Source organism: Sander lucioperca, chromosome 9 (assembly GCF_008315115.2).
Source record: "Sander lucioperca isolate FBNREF2018 chromosome 9, SLUC_FBN_1.2, whole genome shotgun sequence".
Classification (NCBI taxonomy): domain Eukaryota; kingdom Metazoa; phylum Chordata; class Actinopteri; order Perciformes; family Percidae; genus Sander; species Sander lucioperca.
The window spans coordinates 4,259,897-4,281,748 of record NC_050181.1 but is presented as its reverse complement, the minus strand read 5'-3'; the positions used below and the strand labels follow the sequence as shown (position 1 = coordinate 4,281,748).

The 21,852-nt window shown below is 41.5% G+C and overlaps 1 protein-coding gene across 4 annotated transcripts; it reads left to right on the top strand.

Moving 5' to 3' along the window:
• Nucleotides 1–26: 26 nt before the first annotated feature.
• On the top strand, nt 27–20,789 carry zzz3 (zinc finger, ZZ-type containing 3). 4 transcript variants are annotated; one of them, XM_036005320.1, is made up of 13 exons: nt 27–270; nt 5,308–6,962; nt 6,993–7,060; nt 9,353–9,491; nt 11,891–12,038; nt 12,153–12,265; nt 12,951–13,022; nt 14,181–14,282; nt 15,513–15,608; nt 16,334–16,483; nt 17,703–17,837; nt 18,517–18,617; nt 19,076–20,789. In XM_036005320.1, exons 2-13 carry the CDS (start codon nt 5,373–5,375, stop codon nt 19,218–19,220), a joined length of 2,859 nt encoding a protein of 952 aa, XP_035861213.1. In that variant the 5' UTR covers nt 27–270; nt 5,308–5,372; the 3' UTR covers nt 19,221–20,789. The 4 variants fall into 4 exon arrangements, with proteins under 4 accessions (XP_035861213.1, XP_031150212.1, XP_035861212.1 ...); XM_031294352.2 differs by having other exon boundaries at nt 5,308–7,060; XM_036005319.1 differs by lacking the exon at nt 27–270 and adding an exon at nt 419–1,250 and having other exon boundaries at nt 5,308–7,060.
• Nucleotides 20,790–21,852: the final 1,063 nt, after the last annotated feature.

The following is a 21,852-nucleotide window of genomic DNA, read 5'->3' as shown; positions in this document are numbered from 1 at the left end:
TTTTAGATGAGAAACGAGGTAAATTAGAAAAGAAAAGTAAATGACGCTGGTTATTGTCCATCATTAAAAGTGTCAATAAAGTCCTCAATAAATCGAGGTGACCCCGAAGAGTGTGTGACCGATTGCACTCTTGGCAGGGGCAAAAATGTACAGTATAGTGTTGCATTTTGACGAGCGCGTTTGAGTCGGCTCACACACCCCGGCTAACGCTAGTTGACTGGATTGAAAACATGGCTGCGGCCGAACGTGCAGCAAATTTACGGAAGTGAGGTATGTGTAATTCTTGAGCTACAAACGCTATTTAGAAGTGTGCCTTCAGTGCGTTGTTTGTAGTACAGTAAATGACAAAAACTGAATTTACTAGCCCACCAAAAATGTCTATGAGCAGCACTGTTGGCAGTACACAAATACATCGGCAAAGTTATGCTCGGAACAATTAGCTAGCTTGGCTAGCTAATACTAGGATGCAGCGGCAGCTGCTAACTGGTTACTGACTGCTGTTATACCGCTTGGTTGGTGACCATGCCGCTTCTATCTGTGCGTATCAGTTTAAATGTAAACCTCGGCGAAACACAATGTTAGTAGCGATTCCCTTAATGTATTACTGGTTTGACTTAGTAACTGTACAGTTGTCGAGCTAGTTTAGCTAGCATGTACCCGATGTTAGTAACGCTACTAGAGGCGCCACGATTCCTTTCTGCACGATGCAGTTAATAGGAAAAACTAGCGGAGGTAACGTTAGCCAACTTAGCTAGCTAACTAACATTAGTCGTTCACGAAAAAAAGAAAGAAAATTGGCTTTTAGATTGGAGTAGTGTACTTGTTCGTTGGGTGTCATAGGAAGCGTGTAAGATAATATATGAATTTCACGGGCGCAACAGTCTGCAGTTTGGTGTCTTACGCGTTAATGTTTTATATTTAACATGAGCCCCGAGAGCTAACGGTAACTTAGTTTGCTAAACAGCAAGCTAGCTAGGTCAAGTAACGTTCGCTTGGAAGTTGGTCCATGCTAACATGTAGCATGCTCGCCAGCTTCATGGACCAACTGGTTTGTTGTTTTGTCTAAACGTGTGGTTGGAGTTTTAATCCTGAACTTTAGAGTCCACCTGCTGCAGACTATTGTTAACTTAACTGGTGGCATGTGCAGCTGATACGTTGTCTAGTCTAGTCGCTAACGTTAGTTTAACTGCATCCAACTTTGTCGCGGCAGCTCATGAGCTGGGATGTTGGGATTTGAGCGATTCTCCACGGTATGTATACCAACACCACTTCGTGGATTTTTTGTTGCCAGTAGGCCTTGTGGAAGTGTTGGTCAGCAACAGAGATGAACTGTCCAACTCGACGGTAAAGCAGCACAAAGCTTGTTTGTTTATCATAAAACAAATGTCTCACTCTAAACTCGGGCTTTAGCTATCTTAGCTGGTTTGCCAACAATAGCATTCACACGTAGCTAGCTTGGAAGGTGTGTTTATGTAGCTATAGCTGGAGTTTACAGCACTCGATAAAACTAATGTTTATGATGTCAGAAGACCCATGTGTAAGTCCTGGTCTGTCATGATAATAGTAATGTAATCAGCACGTGTTAACATAACTTCACAACCAAACACGCGCTTTAGTGAAGAACAGGAAGTGGTTTGATTGAGAATTACAATCACACATGGGTCCTGTTTAAGTAGGTGCACTGACTAATAACATTCAGGCTTTGGCATGTTCAACATGTATGGTTAAATTGCTGTCTGTGAGCATTAGTTGTTATTTTACAGCCTTGTCAGTGGCTATACATGACAGTATATTGTGTTAAGACTAATTAACTTGCTCAAACCTTTCTACTGCAAAATGATAAATAATTACCCGTAGGGTTTACTGGGACCTGGTGTGCTGAGATGTTCCTTGAAAAAGCAGGGGTAGTTTTAAGCTTGCTTGTATTTTATTCAAAAGAAGTTATCACAGTGTTTATATTAGACACAAAAATATGACATTTCTGTCATTACTGTCATATATGTCATATGACATACATGTCCACTAACAGTAGAGAGAGAGAGCACAAATCAAATGCTGGTCTGTGGTCGAAGCAGTTCAAAACAACAAAGCAATGTCTACTTGTGACCCCTCATCAGACATTATGGCCTTATTGTTGACATGAGTTATAGATGTTCAAAGAGTGCTTCATCTGTATCAGATTTTTTTCCTTTTTGAAGCACTTTTTAGGGTCCTCACGAGTTGAAAGTATACAGTATTTCATGAGGAAAAAATAAAAACTGAAGAAAAGTCAGAAATAATCAACATCATTTTGTGAAACAATTTTTCTCTTCTTTCCTTTTAATACAATTTTAACCCCTCAGAATAATCATTCCCAGATTTGGAACACCTGGCCTAAATAATATCTATTTTATTGTTCAGTGTATATGCTATGCTGGGAGTTATGGTTTGGTGCTTTACTACACACCACGGCCAAGGAGACCCCTGTTATTTAAAGTTTGTTAATGATTGGTTCCTTAAAAACAACATTCTTGTGTGTTTACATGGTAACAGTGTGGACTGGAAAATAAGCGAGCTACCACACTGTCTAACTACTTGTACTTTCTTTATTTTACAACATTCCTGACATTACACCTCTTCTGGACGCGTTTTACATTAATTTAGGCTATACTTAGGATAGTCAGCTTTTCAAAATAATCACAACTTGCTTTATATTCTTTCATGGGCACAAAACTTAGTCTAATATTCCAACAGGCACCTGAAGGCTGCATTAGACATTAATTGAGGCTTTGTCAGCTGTGCCAACAATGTGTTAATTATTGGGACAAGGATGTGTGAGCAAATGTTTCATATAGTTATTCAGCTAAGCTAACCCTAATCATTATGAAGTAGTCATTAGTTTTTTTTTAGAGCAGGTTAGATGAGCAGGCTTAATTAGGTTTGTTGATTTGAGTTGAAGAGTGAGTGCTCAGTCTCAAAAACCTGCTCCCTCTCTCTGTTTTCTTTTTCTGTCACTTATTTTATGCATGGACAAATCACATTAGCTTTCTCAGCTGGAGTCTTTAGTGAAGTGTGAGTAATATGTGCATGTGGTGGTGCTTGTTCCAGGTGACTATTATGTTATCTCCCTCAAGGAATATTATCAAAATGTATTTTGCAGCCAGGGTAGCCTCTGGCTTTGATGTTGCTGTGCTAGCACAGTGCAGGAAAAAGGAGGAATTGTCCCAGGAAAGGCAACAAGGAGCTCTTTAAAAAAAAGAAGAAAGATTTGATGTACTTGGAATTAATGTAGATGAGCACCATGTCCACACTGCTAATTGATTCAAAAATTCTATACAACGGGATGCTATGACTGTCTCATCTTCTGCAAAAGGACACCAAGTGAGATCACCTTCCCGGAATGTCATTTTAGTATGGCCATTACCAGGTCATGTTTTTATTGTCCTCTGTTGTTAGATGTAGTGTGTGTGTGTGTGTGTGTGTGTGTGTGTGTGTGTGTGTGTGTGTGTGTGTGTGTGTGTGTGTGTGTGTGTGTGTGTGTGTGTGTGTGTGTGTGTGTGTGTGTGTGTGTGTGTGTGTGTGTGTGTGTGTGTGTGTGTGTGTGTGTGTGTGTGCCTGCCTGCCTGCCTGCCTATTCTAACCAGGGCAGGGCTTTTTATATCCACCCAATATAATCTAAACATTTCACCCTACTTTCATTAAATCAACTATTACTACTGTAGTGACTCATACCTTGGATATGACTAGATGATTAGGTTTACAGTCACCAATTTACCCACTGTAATGAGTTGTTTGATTGTAGAGTTAGCGTCTGGAAAATTGAGCGACTGTTTATTGATGAGTGTCCCAAGCTTAATGTCATCTCTATCACTTGATGAGTTATTTGTAATGTGAAAGCTACTTTGCTATTTTGTTTTTAGTCACTACTTACTAGTTTTGATATGTTGGTTTGTATCCGCTTCACTCCATGACCTTTATGCCAAGGCCAGAATCAAAATACTGAGAGAACCCGGTATAGGCTGTATATATATGTTGATGAGAGCTCTGTTAATCAAGTTATGTTTTCCTCAATAACAACCTTAATGTGAGTGAGATACATGTGAGTAGAGTAAAGGTGTTTCCATGAGTAAAATTATAGTGATAGTGAACTTATGATGAATTGTCTGACCTATATTACATTTTAATTGTGATTGCACAAAGGCTATCTGTGAAATTGATTATTTAATATATAATATATCCAAGATTGACTACTTATTAGTTTGTGGATTTGGCTTGTGTTCATTTTCCATTTCACAGTGTAAGGCAGGATTTCTGTTCAAATGCACAGTCATGTACTTCATCTGCAGGATACTTCAGACACAGAGCGAGTTTGGGAATGCTTTGTTGTGCCTTAAATTGTGTCAGAGAGAGGTTTAGGACATGACAATTAACTTCCTATGGTTGTCCACACTCTAAGCCGGTAAGCCTTGTGTAGGATTGTTGTTGTGGGAGCATTTCAATTTTTGTACGTTCTGATAAGTTGTGGAAGGATTGCAGCCTGTTGCTCCTCTGGCACACCTGTTATAAAGAGATAAACAGCCTACAGTGTGATGACAAACCGCGGTGTTATCTCTGCTGAATTGGGTGTAAGAATTACAGTGTATCTTCTGTGTCAGAAATCAGTCAACCAGTAAACCCTATGTATTCTTTGTGTGACGGAATGGGCAGTAATCTCTGCAGGGAGGAAATATATATATGCCCTGAATGAAACCTACACACACACACACATTTGATTTTTGGTTTTAATGCAAATGCAGTTCACCCATTTCATTTGCTTGGCAGCTTTAGTGGCTTTTCATTACTTAAAATGCTTGCTACGCTGTTGTCACTTTAATCTCTGGAGTTACCAGGCACATACAGATGAGTCTTAAAGCTGTAACATTTGTGAAGTGTTGAAAGAGACTGTGATTGGTCATTTAGGCAAGATTGTTTCCTGTTTTGTCCTCTGCCAGTTTAAGATCTTCAACCTTTTTAATGTATTTCCCTTGTACTGACCGGTGATAAGACATCTAGTTTTGCCTGTGGACAGAAAGTGTTGCTTAGCTACAATGACAGGAGAAGTCAATACCCCTCTGGTGTGAGCTGAGATATGACCCGAGCGGTATTTAACAAAGGCCTTTTGGTGAATGCTTTTGTTTGAAACACCTCAAGGTTACCGTTCATGCATCAAACGTATAGATGTTGCAAAGGTAGTGCTATGATGTAACAATTGAGCTGTAAAGGTTTGCAGTTTTCAGTGATTATTTTGACTTAATGAAGTGCATGTATCTGTCTGTGTGTGGTTTGCAGGTGCCCGCATTCTGCTGCAGAGGAGAGAGCACCAGGATGAGGAGACTGTAGGCACCCGCCGTAGTATGGCCGCGTCCCGTTCCTCACGCGTCACAAGGTCGTCAGTGGGGCTCAATGGATTGGATGAGAACTTTTGTGGCCGAACCCTCAGGAACCGCAGCATCGCCCAGCCGGAGGAGAACTCTGTGCCTCCGCTACCAAGGGCCCGCTCGCCCAAGAAGAAGCAGGAGTCGAAACAGGACGCCAAGCAGGAATCTAAGCAAGAGGGCAAGCAGGAGTCGAAGCAGGACGGCAAGGAGTCGAAGCAGGACACCAAACAGGACACAAAGCATGATACAAAGCAGGACACTCAGCAGGATGGCCAGCACCAGGCCTTGTTGCAGGGAAAAGTAACCGACTCAAATGCTTCTCCAGCTGAGGCGGAGCAATGGACCAGCTCCAGAAAGCGGGGTGTGTCCTGTTTAGAAAAAGACATAAATTCTGAGAAGTCAGAGAACTGTGATAGAGGGAAGGGGACGCGAGATGTCTGTCCTCAAATCAAAAGGGCCAGACGGGGCTCCCGCTCTGGAGAGTCTCAGGGACACGAGGAGGACCCTGAGCCTCTGAAATCTGAAAGTCTAGTCTCTGTCCCAGAGCCTAGCAAGGACAACAGTTGTGAAGAATTTCCCAGCCAAAACTCTGCTAACACAGCTCCTGCCTCACCTGTACACAGTAAAGAGGAAGGTGATCTGACAGGGGAGAAGGCAGGGGATGGTCATGCGGAGTGTGACGGGGCAGCTCAGCCCCCGAATGCTCACAAAACCTCTAATGGACTCAGAGACAATAAAGCAGAGGAACCTAGCACACTCACTGACGAGATTAGTGCAAACCCCACCTCTGCCACCAACTGTCCGACGCTGCTCAACGGTAGTCAGACGGGGGCTCCCTCATCCCCTGACCCCGCTGTGCCTTGTAGAAACTCTGTCCCTGTGCAGATGGAGGTCTCTGGCTCAGGGCAATCGCCAGCCTCATCTGCACCGACATTTGAGGCTGTTCCAGAGGATCCTGTCCCTGAGTTGATAGTGGCCAAGGAGCAGGAGGTGGAGGTGGACGTGGTGGGCGACCCGTTGTGTCTGGCCCACGAGGAGCAGGTGACGGAGATTGAGAATGACACCAATGGCCGGCCGCTGACACCATTGCATGAAGCTGCTGCCTCCACCTCCTCCACCATCACCAACATGTACAGTAGTCCAATCAACAACAACAGCAACTCAGGAGAAACTACACCCCCACTAGCAACAACCCCCTCCCCCACAGAGCTAGGGTGCAACCCCTCAATATCCCCCTCTTTCACAGAGCTCTACGAACACAGATACACCCTGCGGACTTCACCCAGGCGGGTTGCCACTGGTGGCAAGGCCCCCTCCTCCAAGCTCAACTCTCCTCCCAGAGACAATGGTCCCTTGAGGGAAGAGGGGGAGGTGGTGGTTGGGTTGGAGGAGGACTGCCCTGCGTTGGAGGAACCTGCTCCCTCAGATTGTGTTGGCCCCTCCTGTGAGGAGCCGTTCTCCGTGGATCCTGTAGACAGGGCAGGTGGTGAGGACAGTGTGGCTGTGGAGGCCAAAGAGGCTGAGCGAAGCAAGGAGCTGACACGAAGCCAGGCTGCAGAGGAGGAGGAGGAGGAGGATGAGCAGGAGGAGGAGGAAGAGGAAGAGGAGGAGCCAGACGTGTATTACTTTGAGTCAGACCACCTGGCTCTTAAACACAACAAAGAGTATGTGGGAGCTCCCCTGGGATTTTCCTCATCTTTTGTTGATGTATCCCTCACACATGTTAATCATTGTATTCTGTGATCATTGCGTTACTTCTGCTCTTTGGTTTTGAATGAACCAGAGACGCATTTGAGTTTATGAGAATTTGTATGTGCTAAGAATATTTTGAAAGTGCTTAACATATAACCTTGAGGATTTTTCGGTTTAGTCTTATCTTAAATACCTAGAATAATCTGTCTTATTGTGTCCAAATCATTATTGACTATGCTTGTGTTTTTATTACTTGCGCTACATCAGTAGTTGTGTGTTGTGACCCGTCCTCACAGGTTGAATACGTTTTATGAGCTTTTTTTCTCCTCTTTCGTTTAATTTAAATAACTGTTATAGGCCTTAAGAGGTGAAACTTTCAGCGTTCTTATTTTATTTATTCAAGTTTGAGCATCTAATTTCCACCTTCAATCTGGTACTGTGATTGTGTGAATTAGCTGCCAATTCTCAGCTTTCCAAAGCCCACTGAGATTGGATGTTAAAATTACTCTGCTGATTGCCTCCATTCTCTTTTTTTATTTCAGTAAGATGAGTTGTTTTTAGAGAAAAAGGACATTTCAGCGTTGAGCTTTGTTCCTAGTTGTCTTGTTACTTGTCAAACAAGACAGGATGTTTATGTTGGTGGACATGTCCCATGCTGCGCTCAGTCAGGCTATGCTAACTGCACCATGGCAGGTCAGCTGGAGACGGGGCAGAGGGCTGAAGGGGCTTAGAGACATCATCGGCTGAGGTCCCTTTGGCTTTGACATCAGTATAGGTGAATATTTCGAGTTCAGAGAATGGCTTTAGAGTAAGATTTCGCTGCTCTTGTATTGCCAGGTAATTCGATCAAGTTTCTGTACATGCCAAGTTTTAGGTTGTGCTGAGTAAGGAGTATTTTTGAAGGCTCAGATCAATGGCAGTGAGGAGTCATTTTTAGGGAAGCATGACTAGGCATTTTACGGTTGCTGAATATGGAGAATTGACACAGACATGATTGATGATGTGTATAAAGAACATCTTTTTTTTTTTTTTTAAAGCTTTATCTATTTTGACACGGTTGCCTCTACCTTTTATCATGTAAATAATTCAAAAAGCAAACCCCAATCCTTGATTATCAGGCATTAACATAGCAACACTATTGTCTTGGTTTGTCAGTGGACCTCAGGCCCAGTAGGTGGCAATGGTACACCAGGTTTGTCCCTGGACACCTGGCATGAGTCCCGAGAGCTGTGAAGCAGAGCCAAGTCCTCCTCATTTCCCTTGAACCGATTAATGCACAGATCATCTGCTCATCTGAGGAAGGCAGCATCCTTGCTGCTTTCTTTTGCAACGCCCCTACATTTCAATCAGAATCACAGGAAATGTGCAGTAGTATGTTTTGGTGCCACTGCTGCAGAGACCGATTTACAGTTTGCTTTGAAGCACAGCACTCGCTGGTGCTGTACAAGGTCAACAGAGCTCCACATTGTGTAAAAGCATGGTGCATGTAACTAATGAAGGGATATGAGGTTAAACATACAGTTGACTTGTATGAATGTTTTGCTTGTAGGATTTTCAAACCACCGACAGCTGATAGATAAATTGTGTCCTCTGCATTGATTTTTATTCTTGTCCTGTTAGGAGAGATTGATACACTCTGCTTCACTGAGCACTTGCATTAGGTTATAGCCATATATGTAGGATGCTGTCACATTCCTGTCAAGTCCTCCTGCTCTCGCACTGTAGGGCCTCTGAGTCAGTACCACACTTAGTCATTGACAGCTCAGTTTGCAGCTCTTCTGTTGCTCTAGAGGGTGTGAGTGGAAAGGTCAGACTTGTAGTGTGGAAGGCTCCTCAAGCACTGCGAAACCCAAGTGTTTGTCATGCAAAGGTTTTGATATTTCTGCGAAATCTGAGTGATGTGCACACTTGCAGATAAGAAAAGTGATTCAGTGGTTTAAGTGCATTTTCTCTTACCGTTTGAACATTTAATTTACCCTCTGCTGTTCTTGATTGGCTACACTAGAAAAGTAAACTCTAAGTAACTCTAAAGCTGTTTGTTTTTTGGCCAAGCAGCTGGTTTGAGATGCATAATTTTGAGTAACTTGTAAATTTAAGTTGAAAGGATTGGAAAATGGTTCATGTCTTGTGCAAGTATTTAGGTTCTCAGCCTAATGGTTGAATTATTTATGGTCTGGGGTCTAAAAGTTTGATGCACTGCAGCATTGCAAGTGTCCGGTTGTAAGCAGTCCCTCCCTGTCTAACCTCGCTTCCCTCCCTGTCAGTTATCAGAGGCTTCTGCAGACCATCGGTGTTCTCGAGGCCCAGCGCACACAGGCCATCCTAGACCTGGAGACGTTGGCGTGTCACCAGAGGGAGGCACTCGGCGATCCCATCAGCTTTGTGGAGCAGCTGCAGAAACGGGTAACAAACATACAAACGTGTGTCCTTGATAAACTGAAAATCATATACGTATAAAAGCGGTTATTTTGTGCTGTGTTTGAACTACATTTGGTGTCCACTTTATTAGGTAAACCTGTACAGTAATTTAATCCAATACAACTGTTCATACATAAAGTCTTTTATGATGCATCTGCAAAGATAGATGTTATGCCAGGGCTGTTGTATTGGACTGCATTAGACTGTACAGGTGTCAAGGAGCCAGTCAGTGTATGTTTTAATGTGTGCATCAAACAACTAATGCACATGAGTTGTACAAAATGTTCTAAATGGATATGTAGTCATGCACTGTGCATCAACGCCTCTCTGAGACATGCAAGAGCTTGTTTCTTGGGTTGTTGCCTGAGGAATACCTTGCTGGTTGAAACGTTGCTTGAATAAATATTTGGGAGCTTGTAAAATTCTGTGTGCAGACTACTTCTCCTTGTCTACTGTATGACTCAGATTTGGTTTTGCACCTGTTCACAACTGGGTCAGGATGTGCACACTCCCTACCTTTTTTCTACTTGAGATCATTTTGACTGCTTACTCAATAAAATATCAAGGCTAATTAATTCATACGTTTGTGCAGTCAGGTAAATGTAAATACTAAATACAATCAGAACACCTGCTGCAGGTGTTAAAGCTTAAAAATATCACTGTTTACTCATTAAAGGGGTGATAGAATGATTATATAGGGTATTTTACACTGTTCCTTAAGGTCTCCTAATAGGGTATGTAACATTGGTTGGGCTGAAAATTTCCAGAATGCTATTTTATTAGACCCTTAACTACCCTGTGAATATGGCTCTATTTAGAACAAGAGCTTTTCTTCCAAATATGGTATGCTCATGAATATTCAGATGAGCTGCGCGCTGATTGGTTTGAGCGAACCCCATAGAAACACACTGGAGACGAGACAGCAGGTCTCATATTTCAGACACTGCAAAGTTATACGTTGTTTGTCGGGCTATTTCGTTATTAAATTCACTTCTGAGACTTTTTTAAGCGAGAAATCAACTACATAAAGCTCAAATATGGGCCGTTTTACGAAAATTGATGGCTAATTGCAAATTTGGTAAGACATGTCGGACTTTAGGAGCTCCACACAGTCTGACGAGAAAGCGGCAGCCTGAACCTCCATACCCAGTGAAAGTCACCGTTTCTCGGGCTCGGGGCTCCGCGGAGCTGGCTGGCTGGCAGCTGCCGGCATAACTAGAGTAGCTATATTTACAGTTTGAAATTCGTCACTTCACTTATACAACATGTACCCCAAGGTCTTATAAAGCTAACTATGGTGTCCGATTTCAATTTAATGCATTTTTGTGACCATTAGGGATTTCGTTAGCTGCTACTGTCCCTTCATTCCTATGGGTAAAGATCGCGGCTAGCTGCAGGCCCTGGAGCTCCATCAGGGCCTCGGCATTTTGTAGTCCAGTAACCGGTGACTTTGTGCGGGTATGGAGCGTGGCGGGCTTCCCTTCGTGACGGAGATCCAGCTAGCTCACAGCGAGTCTATGAAGTTGGACACGCCGGGCGGCGAGGCAGCACCGGGCCACTATCACGTAGCCTGCTGAGCTCCTGCTGAACTGCGACACACAGTCGGACAAATTTTGCAATTAGCCATCAATTTTCGTAAAACGGCCCATATTTGACCTCTACATAGTTGATTTCTCGCATAAAAAAGTCTCAGAAGTGAATTTAGTAATTAAATAGCGGACCTCTGGAGATCTGCATGACCTAGCTAGATTTAAAAGACTAAGCTGACCTCAGGTCAGTGGTGTAGCCTATGCAAATGTTGGGGCGTGACAAAGACTTGATTGATTGATGGTTTTGGGATCCTGACGTCAGGATCCAGCTTTGTTGATTTCAGCGGCAGTTTCAAAATGTGAGATTTGCAGAGGATAGGGGTATCAATGGGATTTTGAGCTTCTATGTGTGTCCTATTTACCCACCGAACTGTCGTTATTCAACTATGACAAGGTAAAATCGGTTTTGCATTCTATCACCCCTTTAACATATGTTTAATATTTGTTAGAGAATGCTATTTTTTATTATTTTTAAGAAATTGAGGATGTGAAATCATGTGGTGATTAGTAAAGCTCAGTATGAAGATGGAGGCCCTCCACAGCACATAGTTGGCCATCCTGTCTCTTGAATGTAGATATAGGAATAACTAGAAACCCCCTGTTGAAGGAGCTATTTGTAAAATTCAAAAATGACAGTAATATGCGATAAATTGAATTATGTAAAGCAATTTAGTTTTACAGTATTTGTTTCTCATACGTTATCTATCGCATATCTGCTTTTGTTGCAGTATGGTTTATGGAAGTTATGAGTTAATTTGTTAGTGTGTTGTAACCCCTGGCTTTTGTGACCCTCAGGTTAATTTGGGCTTGCCATGTCCTCAACGAGTCGTCCAGCTCCCTGATGTCGGATGGGAGCAGTACACCTCAGGCCTCGGTGACTTTGAGAGAGAGTTCTGTGACAAGAAACGCAAAACCAGGCAGCTAAAGCTGATCTTCGACCAAGGCACATATACATTTTCTTTATCTTGGTGTTTAAAAAAAAAAAAAAAAATCAAATAAACACCAGAGATTCTTCTGCCATTTAAAATGACAAATTCTGCTCATTTCCTTCCTTCAGGTTTGCCTGCTCGACCAAAAAGTCCCGTGGAGCCCAAGAAGGAAGGCGAATCCTCCACCATGTACTCCTCTCTGCCCACTAGTGACGCTCCAGAGAATGGCAGCCAAACGCAGGTATGGCTCTCACCTAAATAAACACACACACACACACACACAGCTGCTATGATTGTCTCTCAAAATATTATTAGTGCAGATGCAGCTATATCTGTTCCTAACTATAGCTGGTGAGTCACCAATCTCTTGCAGGGCGGCCTACGAATCATCAGGTTATTACCAATTTACGTGCATAGGCCTCCTCCAACCTCATCTACCCCATCCTTACTCCTCGGCAGAGTTAAGCATGCAGCACATGTGAGCACAATAGATGGTATCTGTGGAAAGCCCGTCTCTCCCACACCTCTGATTACATCTTATCTTGACCCCTTATGTGTGCGTGTCTTTTCCCACATTGTATGGGCACTAAGGTTTCACCTTTGATTGTTGGGATTAGACGGTGCCAAGCGTTTTGCACTGAGCACACAACTTGATTATTTCTGTTGCTCTCCCTGTTTATATTGTGCAGACTCATTTGCATTCTCTTGGGTTACACTCTAACAGGATTTTGTTTGTCAGTCAAAAGTGTTGCTGTTTTTCTGCGTCTTCCGAATGACATCTCGAGTCTCATCTGACAGCCGGGCTTTGTCTGTCAAACTGAGGGATTCAGTGTGCCAGGCAGTTCATACGCACAGATCTTTTAAATGCTGGAGTGCTATTATTTTTGTATATTTTAACATGGCTGTTACTCATGTTTTCTTGACAGATGATCAGGGGGAGGATTTGTCACCCAAACAAGTCTGACACATTTAACCAGCTGTGGACTGTGGAGGAACAGGTAGGTAGCAAGTGTGTAAGATGTTTCAGATCTAATTTTATTTATACACCATTTCACTTTGAATTTAAAAAAGGAATCTTAACCCTTAGAGAACAGACCTCCCATCGGCGGCCGTCGTTAATAACATGATCCTGTATAAAACACTGTAAATGAAAAACCACAACAGCTAGAGCATTCTTTTTTATTTTTAGCTCCATTACGCACCATTACGTTGTACGCTCGCGATGACGTCATCACGTTATTTGATATTTATTATTTATTTATTGTACGAGGAATACCTTATGTGACGTCCGGTCCAAAGCAGGCTGATAACTAGCGGTGGCGACAGAGTATTTCCCTCTGATCTTCCCTGATCTTCCCTGGAGATCGTTGTTAACGTGATTGTGTATAAAACAATGTAAAATAAAAGCCATTACAGCTAGAGCATTTATTCTTTTTCAGCAGAAACCGAATACTTGAGTCTTTCCCGTCATCACGCTGTATGCTCATGATGACGTCATCACGTTATGTGACGTCCCTATTGTAGATGAAGCTATCAAAACGCATTTACATTATGCTATTAAAACGAGTATATCTCGAAAAACTAAAACATGTTCGTAGTTCAAAAAAAGAAATATTTTGTGCATGTTTTTCCATTTAGAAATCTTTTGGATCAATACGTTTTGATCCAAATGATGATTTTGTGTGTTTATTTAGTCAAATTTGATGAAAACACACATTATTTATGACACAATTTCAATACTTTTATTAATTATTATGGTTCATTGATTTGCATTACCTTTTCTTCTTCTATCTTAGGTTGTACTGATTTTAGGGATATGAAGCATTTGAAGATGCTCAAAGAAATGAGCAAAAACACCAACGTAGGCACTAGTGGACCATTTCTATTGCAGAGTTCAAAGGGTTAATTTATTATTAAATATCTGAAATACAAAGGGTTCTAGTCTGGAAAACGGATTATCAATTTGTGACATTTTTTAGAAGCTACCCAGATGTGTAATATTTAAGCTACCCAAATATTTCATATCTGGTTTCTGATAAAATCATATTGGATACATTAAACAACAATGTACTGATGCTGCGTATCATCATATATGCAGTAAAGTTGTTTGTAATCCTTACATGTTTTTCACCTGTTGTTTTGTCTCTTTTTAATAGAAAAAACTGGAGCAGCTTCTTGTTAAGTTCCCTCCGGAGGAAGTCGAGTCCAGAAGATGGCAGAAGATTGCTGATGAACTCGGCAATCGAACAGCAAAACAGGTGACAAAGAGAGCTTGGATTAACTGAAAAGATACATGCTTGTTTTAGGGCTGGATCCGAATATTCCTTCAATGGATTGGGATTCGAAAATAATCCTTTTTTTTTTTTTTTTTTTTTTTTAAGTGCATGCAGGCTGAAATTCACCGTGGTCTTTTGGAGGGATTAAACTGCTAGCTAAATGTCCGCTACAAGCAAGCAGTCTAATGTTTGTAGAGTACTGTGTGGTTATACTGTAGCAGCTTGGTGTCGTTAGGCTACTTGATAAAGGTAAAGATAGTAACGTTACGGCTGGCATAATGACAATACGGTGAGGCGCTGGCTGAGCTTTCATTAACACACTGCGTCGGTCGTCACTCGTCAGACAGTCTCGCAAAAACGCAGGACACCGACAGCAACCTGTGGTGGACAATTATGTAACCGGAGATCAGACTCGTCAGTCCGTATCACGGCGTGCCAGTCCCATAACGTTACAGTTCAGGGAACATCACTGCCTCTATCGCTGCTACAAAAAAGTTGTAAACACTATGAAGGTAAAAAAAAAAACAACGAAACGAGCACTGAGCTGCCCAGGAGTTTGTGTAACAACAGGTGACTGTTTCATGCAACAACAAAGCAATCGCTTTGTCTCTTGCTTCGTCTCTTTTCTTTGTGTTTTTTTGTTAAATTAAGTTGCCTTCAGGTGCGGTCGGAAATGTTGGTTTACTCCGCTGCTGCTCTCGCCACCGAAGCTTTGAATATTCACTGTTGAAAAGCATCGAAGCTCAAAAAACAGTATTTGGTACAGCCCTAGCTTGTTTGATCCACACTTATTACCTGTTTAGTTCATAATATTTGTCTTATTTGCGCTTGTGAAAGAAAAAACAACTTTTTGCTAGTAAAACTTGCAGAAAGAGTTCATCTCAAAAAAGCAACAAACTTCAAGATGACCTAAACCTGACTTGGCTTGTAATTGTGTATGTTGCCAGCTAAACAACATATTTTCAGAAGTCTTTGAACCGGTGGTACTGCTGTCTACTTGTGTTTATTACTGTAGCATGTCCTGATATTGATAAATCGGTGTGCTTGTACTATGGAAACAGACTGTTAATTTGTATTAAGTGTATACTTTGCAGTACTAAAAGGCCCCCGCAAGTACCTGGATTATATATTTGCGTGACCTCAATTACTTCAAGCAGCTGTTCCTCAGTTGGAAATCATTAACACAGCCATTTTCCTGTTAAAACATTCCAGGTTGCCAGTAGGGTTCAGAAGTACTTCATCAAACTGACAAAAGCTGGTATCCCTGTGCCTGGAAGAACACCCAACCTGTGCATGTACAATAAAAAGGTAACTCTTTACCAAACCCCTTAAACATACTGCGTTACTAATGTCATTTAAACAAATGTTTTTCTTTATTAATATTAAGAGTCCTTAAGCAAGGGCTGAGCAATTAAGTCAATATTGTTGTATTTTGACTTTAAATGGAATGAAACCATGATATTGTGTAGAGCTTGATCATTACTGGATATAAATTGTGACCAAGATATGTACCTAGAAAATGAAACTTGTCTTTACTGCAATGTCTAGTCACCTATCAGCTAACATATGCTGATATGCTGATAACCCATAAAGCCATTATAAGATAAAAACAGCTGATGATATCGGCTAAGCCAATATATTTGTTGGGCTCAAAATATTGTCATCATTTAGCAGAATCACTGGTTATAACATACAATAGCCATTTTAACCAAATCTGTTATTAAAGTTTTTGTTCAACATGTGTGAAGAATTTTGACAGCTATAAGACATAAGAGTCGAACATTGTATTGAGCATTGGTGTCATTATATCATATCTAATTCTGCATACTTTTGCCACACAAAATATCAATATTGATAAGTATGCTTTTTCATATATTGATTTATATTGCCCAGCCCTATTTTTAACTTCTGCAAAAATGTTATCATTTTTAACTATTTGTTGTTGCTATTGTATTGACTTCTAAGAAATGACATACTGTAATTGTACATGTTGAAAACTGCCTGCTCTTGTAACTGTACCCGTTGTTCCCCAGGCAACCAGTAAGAGGCAGCACCACCTCAACAAGCACCTGTACCGGCCCTCTACTTTCCTGACCTCCTATGAGCCTCCGGTCTACATGGATGAAGATGATGAGCGCTCGCCGTATTACAGCAGCGTGCAGGACCCCTCTGCTGATGACTCGGTCAGTCCTCTGGCTCATCACAGAACACTAACAACTGAGAGCCGCAATGCTTTTTCTTTATTTCTTTGTATATTTTTTTTCACACATCCAACTCCCATTTATTTGTCCTGGGAGATTATCTTGTAACTGATACTATTCCCCTGACTGTTTTTGTGTCACAGAGCAGACTGCTGCTTAATTAAGCCTATCACTAGCTCACATTCCCTTTTCTCTCTCAACGTTCAGTCTTACCCTCTCCTTCGTATGTAGGCAGTGAGATAAAGACGGGTAAAAGCTGCATGTTATGAGCTTGTTTTATATCTGATTAGTCTGTTTAAATCAATTTGAGACGAGACAAAGTAAGCAGCTGCTCCCTACCTGTCACTTACATCTGCTTTCATATGACAGACTGTCCCTCTTTGGCATTTGGCCCTTGATCATGCATGTATGTACCTTCTCTTTTTTTTTCTCACTACAGTCAGGGCAGCAAGTACTGTTGAAAACGGGTAAATCAGAGCAGGGCCTCACCTCTCTTTCCATTTGATTTGCACGACTCCTGGCGCTCACCGTTACCCAAGCGCTGACATTTTCTTCCTCTCCCTTTGATGGCAGTAACCTTTAAGTAAAACCGGGTTGCTGCGTCCTACTGAGAACACAGGCTGCCGGCTCCACCAGCGCATTAACAAAACCTCTGACACCGCTGGTATAAAGTAAAGTCACAAAGGTGCTGCCAGCATGGGCCAAAATAATTTCTTTCTTCATCAGGTTGTCCTTTACTGCAAAGTTTGCAGCAAGGAATGAAAGTCTGCTGAGGGCGAATGTGTCAGCAGCTTGGCAGGATTCTCATAAAGCCATTTCCTGTTAAGACCTGGAAGTGCAAAAATAAAATGTTGCACTTTACCACTTTTTTCATTTCTGAATTTTTTTCCCCCACTCCCTAAGAAGGGGAGGCTAGCAGATATGTCTTTGCGAAGGAGACAACAGTTTGCATTTATGTATTTTCAGCCATAAGACAGTCTTTGCTTACTACAACATTACTGCCCCCCCTCCAACTAGACTGATGTTTTATGGATACGTTGTTCTCTTTCAGCTAAAATTAGATTGATCAATAGAGGCAGCATTGGATCCCTGGTGTCATGTAGAGATGTTTTGTCCTGATGCCTATCAGTCATCATCTCTCTCTCTTTCTTTCTGTGTGTGCACGTTTGCGTATGTTTGGCTTTCCTGCCCTCACACTCAGGATGAGGAGGCTATACCTGTGGAGTTGAGAAATTTGCCAGAGTACAAAGAGCTCTTAGAGCTGAAGCGACTGAAAAAACAGACGCTCCAGGAGATCCAGGAGGACAGGGCCGGGATGCTGCACGTAGGCTACAAGGTGAAATCTTTGCACACTGTACAACACACTACATTACATTATAACAAACCTTACACCTATAACTACATATAACTGTGCCCTCACTGTATGAGGGTTAATTAAATTACATCCTTAGTCAGAGGGACTGTACTGTAATTCAGCAGGGACAAAGTTTATGTCCCACTTGCAAACTATACACCAATTCTAACAGTTTTTTGAGTATGTAGCATGTTTGTTTTTTGTACAAAAACTTGTACTAAGTGTGTTTTTAAAAAGGACAGCGTGTGATGTTAATGGACTATACTGTATATCCCATAACCAAAATAGAAAAAGCTTCGGAAAAAGTAGAAAACAACGTTGGTTCTGGCTACAGCGTGAAAATAAAACAATATATTGTTGTTTTTTATATTTGTGACATCTTCAAGCTTGAAAAATGGCAACCGAGTACAGCAGTTGCATCTTGATTGACATTTTACATTATTAGTACTATTCTTTTGTAGTGTTACTATAGTATTTCCTTATCTGAAATACTACCTTATTTGTGATGTGTTGTGAGAAAACAGAACTTGACATTCAAGACATTGAAATGCTATTGCCCTAAAGAAATCAGTGTTTGCTGGCCATTATTAATCATTTTTTCCGGGCATTTAATGGTTTTATACTGTTCTGAATATGTTGGATGTGTGTTTGTTTTGTGCAGTGTGACGTCTGTGGCATGGATCCCATCCAGGGAGTGCGGTGGCACTGTCAGGACTGTCCGCAGGACAACTCGGTCGATTTTTGCTCCAACTGCTCCGACTGGTGAGATCCTCCACCTCCTGTCATGAGAATGAAATTACTACATGCAGACCTGGTAGTGGGGTCAGATGAAGTGATGATATATACCTTAAAACCGATTTCTTTTTTTTTCTTTTTTTTTTTTTTTTGATGAGTAAAGAGAGGATCAGCAGATAGGGATCCATTAAGATATGCCCACATCACGCACTAAGGATCGGCTCGGGACATCCCTAATTATCACAATATTGATATTGCTATAAAGTCTTGTTTGTTGTTAACTTATTTTAATTGAAATATTTTGAGTTGTTGTAATAATTCAACATGTTCTCTGTGATATCTTTTTAAAAGGGGCATAGAAAGAAAAACATGGTCCGATTTCGAATACACAGCCCAGTTGAAGTCAAATTGTTTACCTGCTGTTTTCTCTGCTTTACTCAGCGTAACTGACAACATTTTCCCTATTTTTCTTGCTCGTCTTCTAGCTTGTTCAAGACAGAGACCCACAAGCCTAACCACCACTTGGAACCGGTGCACCAGTCAGACGCCTTTCTGGACAGGGACTACTGCCTGCCGCAGAGCACAGGCTACAACTATCTGGACCCTAACTACTTTCCAGCCAACAGATGACAGGGTCCCAGGTGCCTCTAGCTCCAGGCTCTCTCCACATATCCCACAGGCCACTCTGTGCATGGCTCCATCCTCCAAGTCCAAGATAACCGCTTAACCTGCCGCCTGGCAGGAAGGCCAGCAGGCAGGAAAACCGCCAGGGGCCTCAAAGCAGACCACAGTGCTGCTGGTGGGGAGGGGGGCTGTTGGTAAACTGGCCTCCCTGATTCAAGCAAAGGGCCATGTTGGTTCCTCAGTACAAGGGGGCCCTGCTCCACCTCAGCCAGGTTAATCAATGGATCTGTGATTTGAAACGATACACTGATTTTTAAAAACAAACAAAAAAACAACAGAAGGCACACCGACATTCCCGAGCTCTGTGACTCCAGGAGGGCTGTCCCTTTTCCCCTCTTCCCCACATCGCCCTCCAGTTTACCTCCCTGTGCTGCTTCGAAACTGGAGAATTCTGGAAGTCTGGTGAAGCGCCACCTAAGGGAGATGTGTGGTCATAGTGGACTGTGAAGTCATCAACTGAGATGCACATAGGTGGTTTGTATGTGTGTATGTGGTCTCTGTGTTATGCAAGAGTGAAAAATGTTCTAGCTAGGTATTCGTAGATTGAGTATTTATGAGTCGCAGCTTCCTAAACGGGAGTTGCTGCGAGACAAGTAAGGCGGTGTGGAGCGGGACGCCGAGGTCGGTGTGTTTTTGGCTGCAGACTGTAGGAAGTTCTGCTGATCCACATGACGTTCTGCAGACAGACCTAGACCTGTATGTGTAAAACAGGCCGTGTGCCATGTTTCAGCATGGAGCCATCCCTACCACTGTCACACAACGCTGCTCTCACCTTTCAAACACACACACACACACTCTCACTCACTCACTCACTCATACTTTCATCTCTATTTACTTTCCCTTTGCTCTCTCTCCACTAAAACATGTCTAACAAGGAAGCACTACAGCACGGAGAGCAATTTTTTTTGAAGGCAGGTGAATGGGAACGTATGGAAGATTTTGTTTTTTCATATTTTTTTTTTTTCTCCTCCCCCAATGTGTTCCGTTGTTGATCATGTTGAGTGTACAAGTATATGGTGAAAAGTAGCCAGCACTCGTTGCTGTGTGCCATTTTTAAAAGAGACATTAGTTGTTTTTTTTGTTTTTTTTGGGAGGGAATTTCACCTCTGTACCTGGCCACTTCTCCCTTCCTGCGTGGCACCATTGATCCACATTGTCCTACATTATTGATCCACTCATCATGCCTCTAGATCTTTAATTTTGCAGTCCACTTTAAAAGGTCCATTTAAAAGATTGTATTTTTATTAATCTATTTAAAAAAAAAAAAAAAAAGAATTGAGGTAGTGGTTGGTGCCTCCACAGTGGAACAACCCACACAATTTTATACACATAGATTTTGTTGTGCTTGAGTAGACACCATTTTGTATGGTTTTCGTCTCTTTCCCTCACCCCCTTTGCCCTGCTTCAATATCTGTGCATAACAGTCTGTTCTTATGTAAAAAAAAAAAAATAATAATGTAAAAAAAAAAAAAAAATGCTAGAGGAGAACTGTGGAAATAAAAGTATGTGAAAATAGTGTTTCTAAACCTGTTCCTGTATTATTGTTGGTCACTTTAAGCTCAATATATGGTTCTGCAGTTTACAGCTGCAACAATTACTCAATTTAGTCGACTAGTGGTGAAGCAAAAGTAGAACATCTCTAGTTCCACCCTCTCTGAGGATTTGCTGCTGTTTTATATAATCTAAATATCTTTGGGTTTCAGACTCTGGAAATACAGTCAGATTTTACTATTTGCTGGCATTTCATAGGCAAAATTATGAATCAATTAATTGAGAAAATGGCAACAATTACTATTAGTTAAAAATTAACATTTTTGTAAATGTTTAAAAGTAGGGCTGGACAATATAAATGATCAATTAATAGTTGCAGCCCTAGTGCAGTGACTAATCACGTTTTGTTTCCTTGAACAAGTTATGAATGAAAGATCTTTCAATATTGAATCATTTTCATGTAGAAAACTAATACGCTTGAGCTGCAACTAATTATTTCATTTTTAATTTATCATCAAATATTAAATGTCAGCTAAGTTGAAAAGTCTTGAGAGTCCCAACGTCTTAATTAGTTTGTTGGGACCCAACAAACAGTCCAAAATCCAAAGATACTCAATTAACAGTGATCTAAAAGAAAAGCAGGAGGTCATCATGTTTGAGAAGCTGGAGTCAACAAATATTTGTCTCTCTAAGTTTAGACAACTGAAATTCAAAATGTCAGCACTGTAATGTATTCTGGACAGTTATAATTAAAGGTCCCATGGCATGAAAATTTCAAAAGAGCACCATGTCATGGGACCTTTAAGATTGATACTATGATCACTTAAGTGGCAGGGCAGCTCAATGAATCAATACTAAATAAGTTAAGCCTTTCAGTAAAACAAAAGTCAGACTGGTTACCTTTCATCAGCTGATAAGCACCATGAACGGCAGATAATTCGTCACCTCTTCTACCTACTAAAAAGAATAAAATGCTGTTTGGTTTTTGTGCTTCTGTGGTTGCTTCAAATATTTGGCGTAGAGAGAAGATGTGAAAATGTCTAAGTGCCTGATTTATAAATTTTTCTTATGCTCCAAAAATGTAACC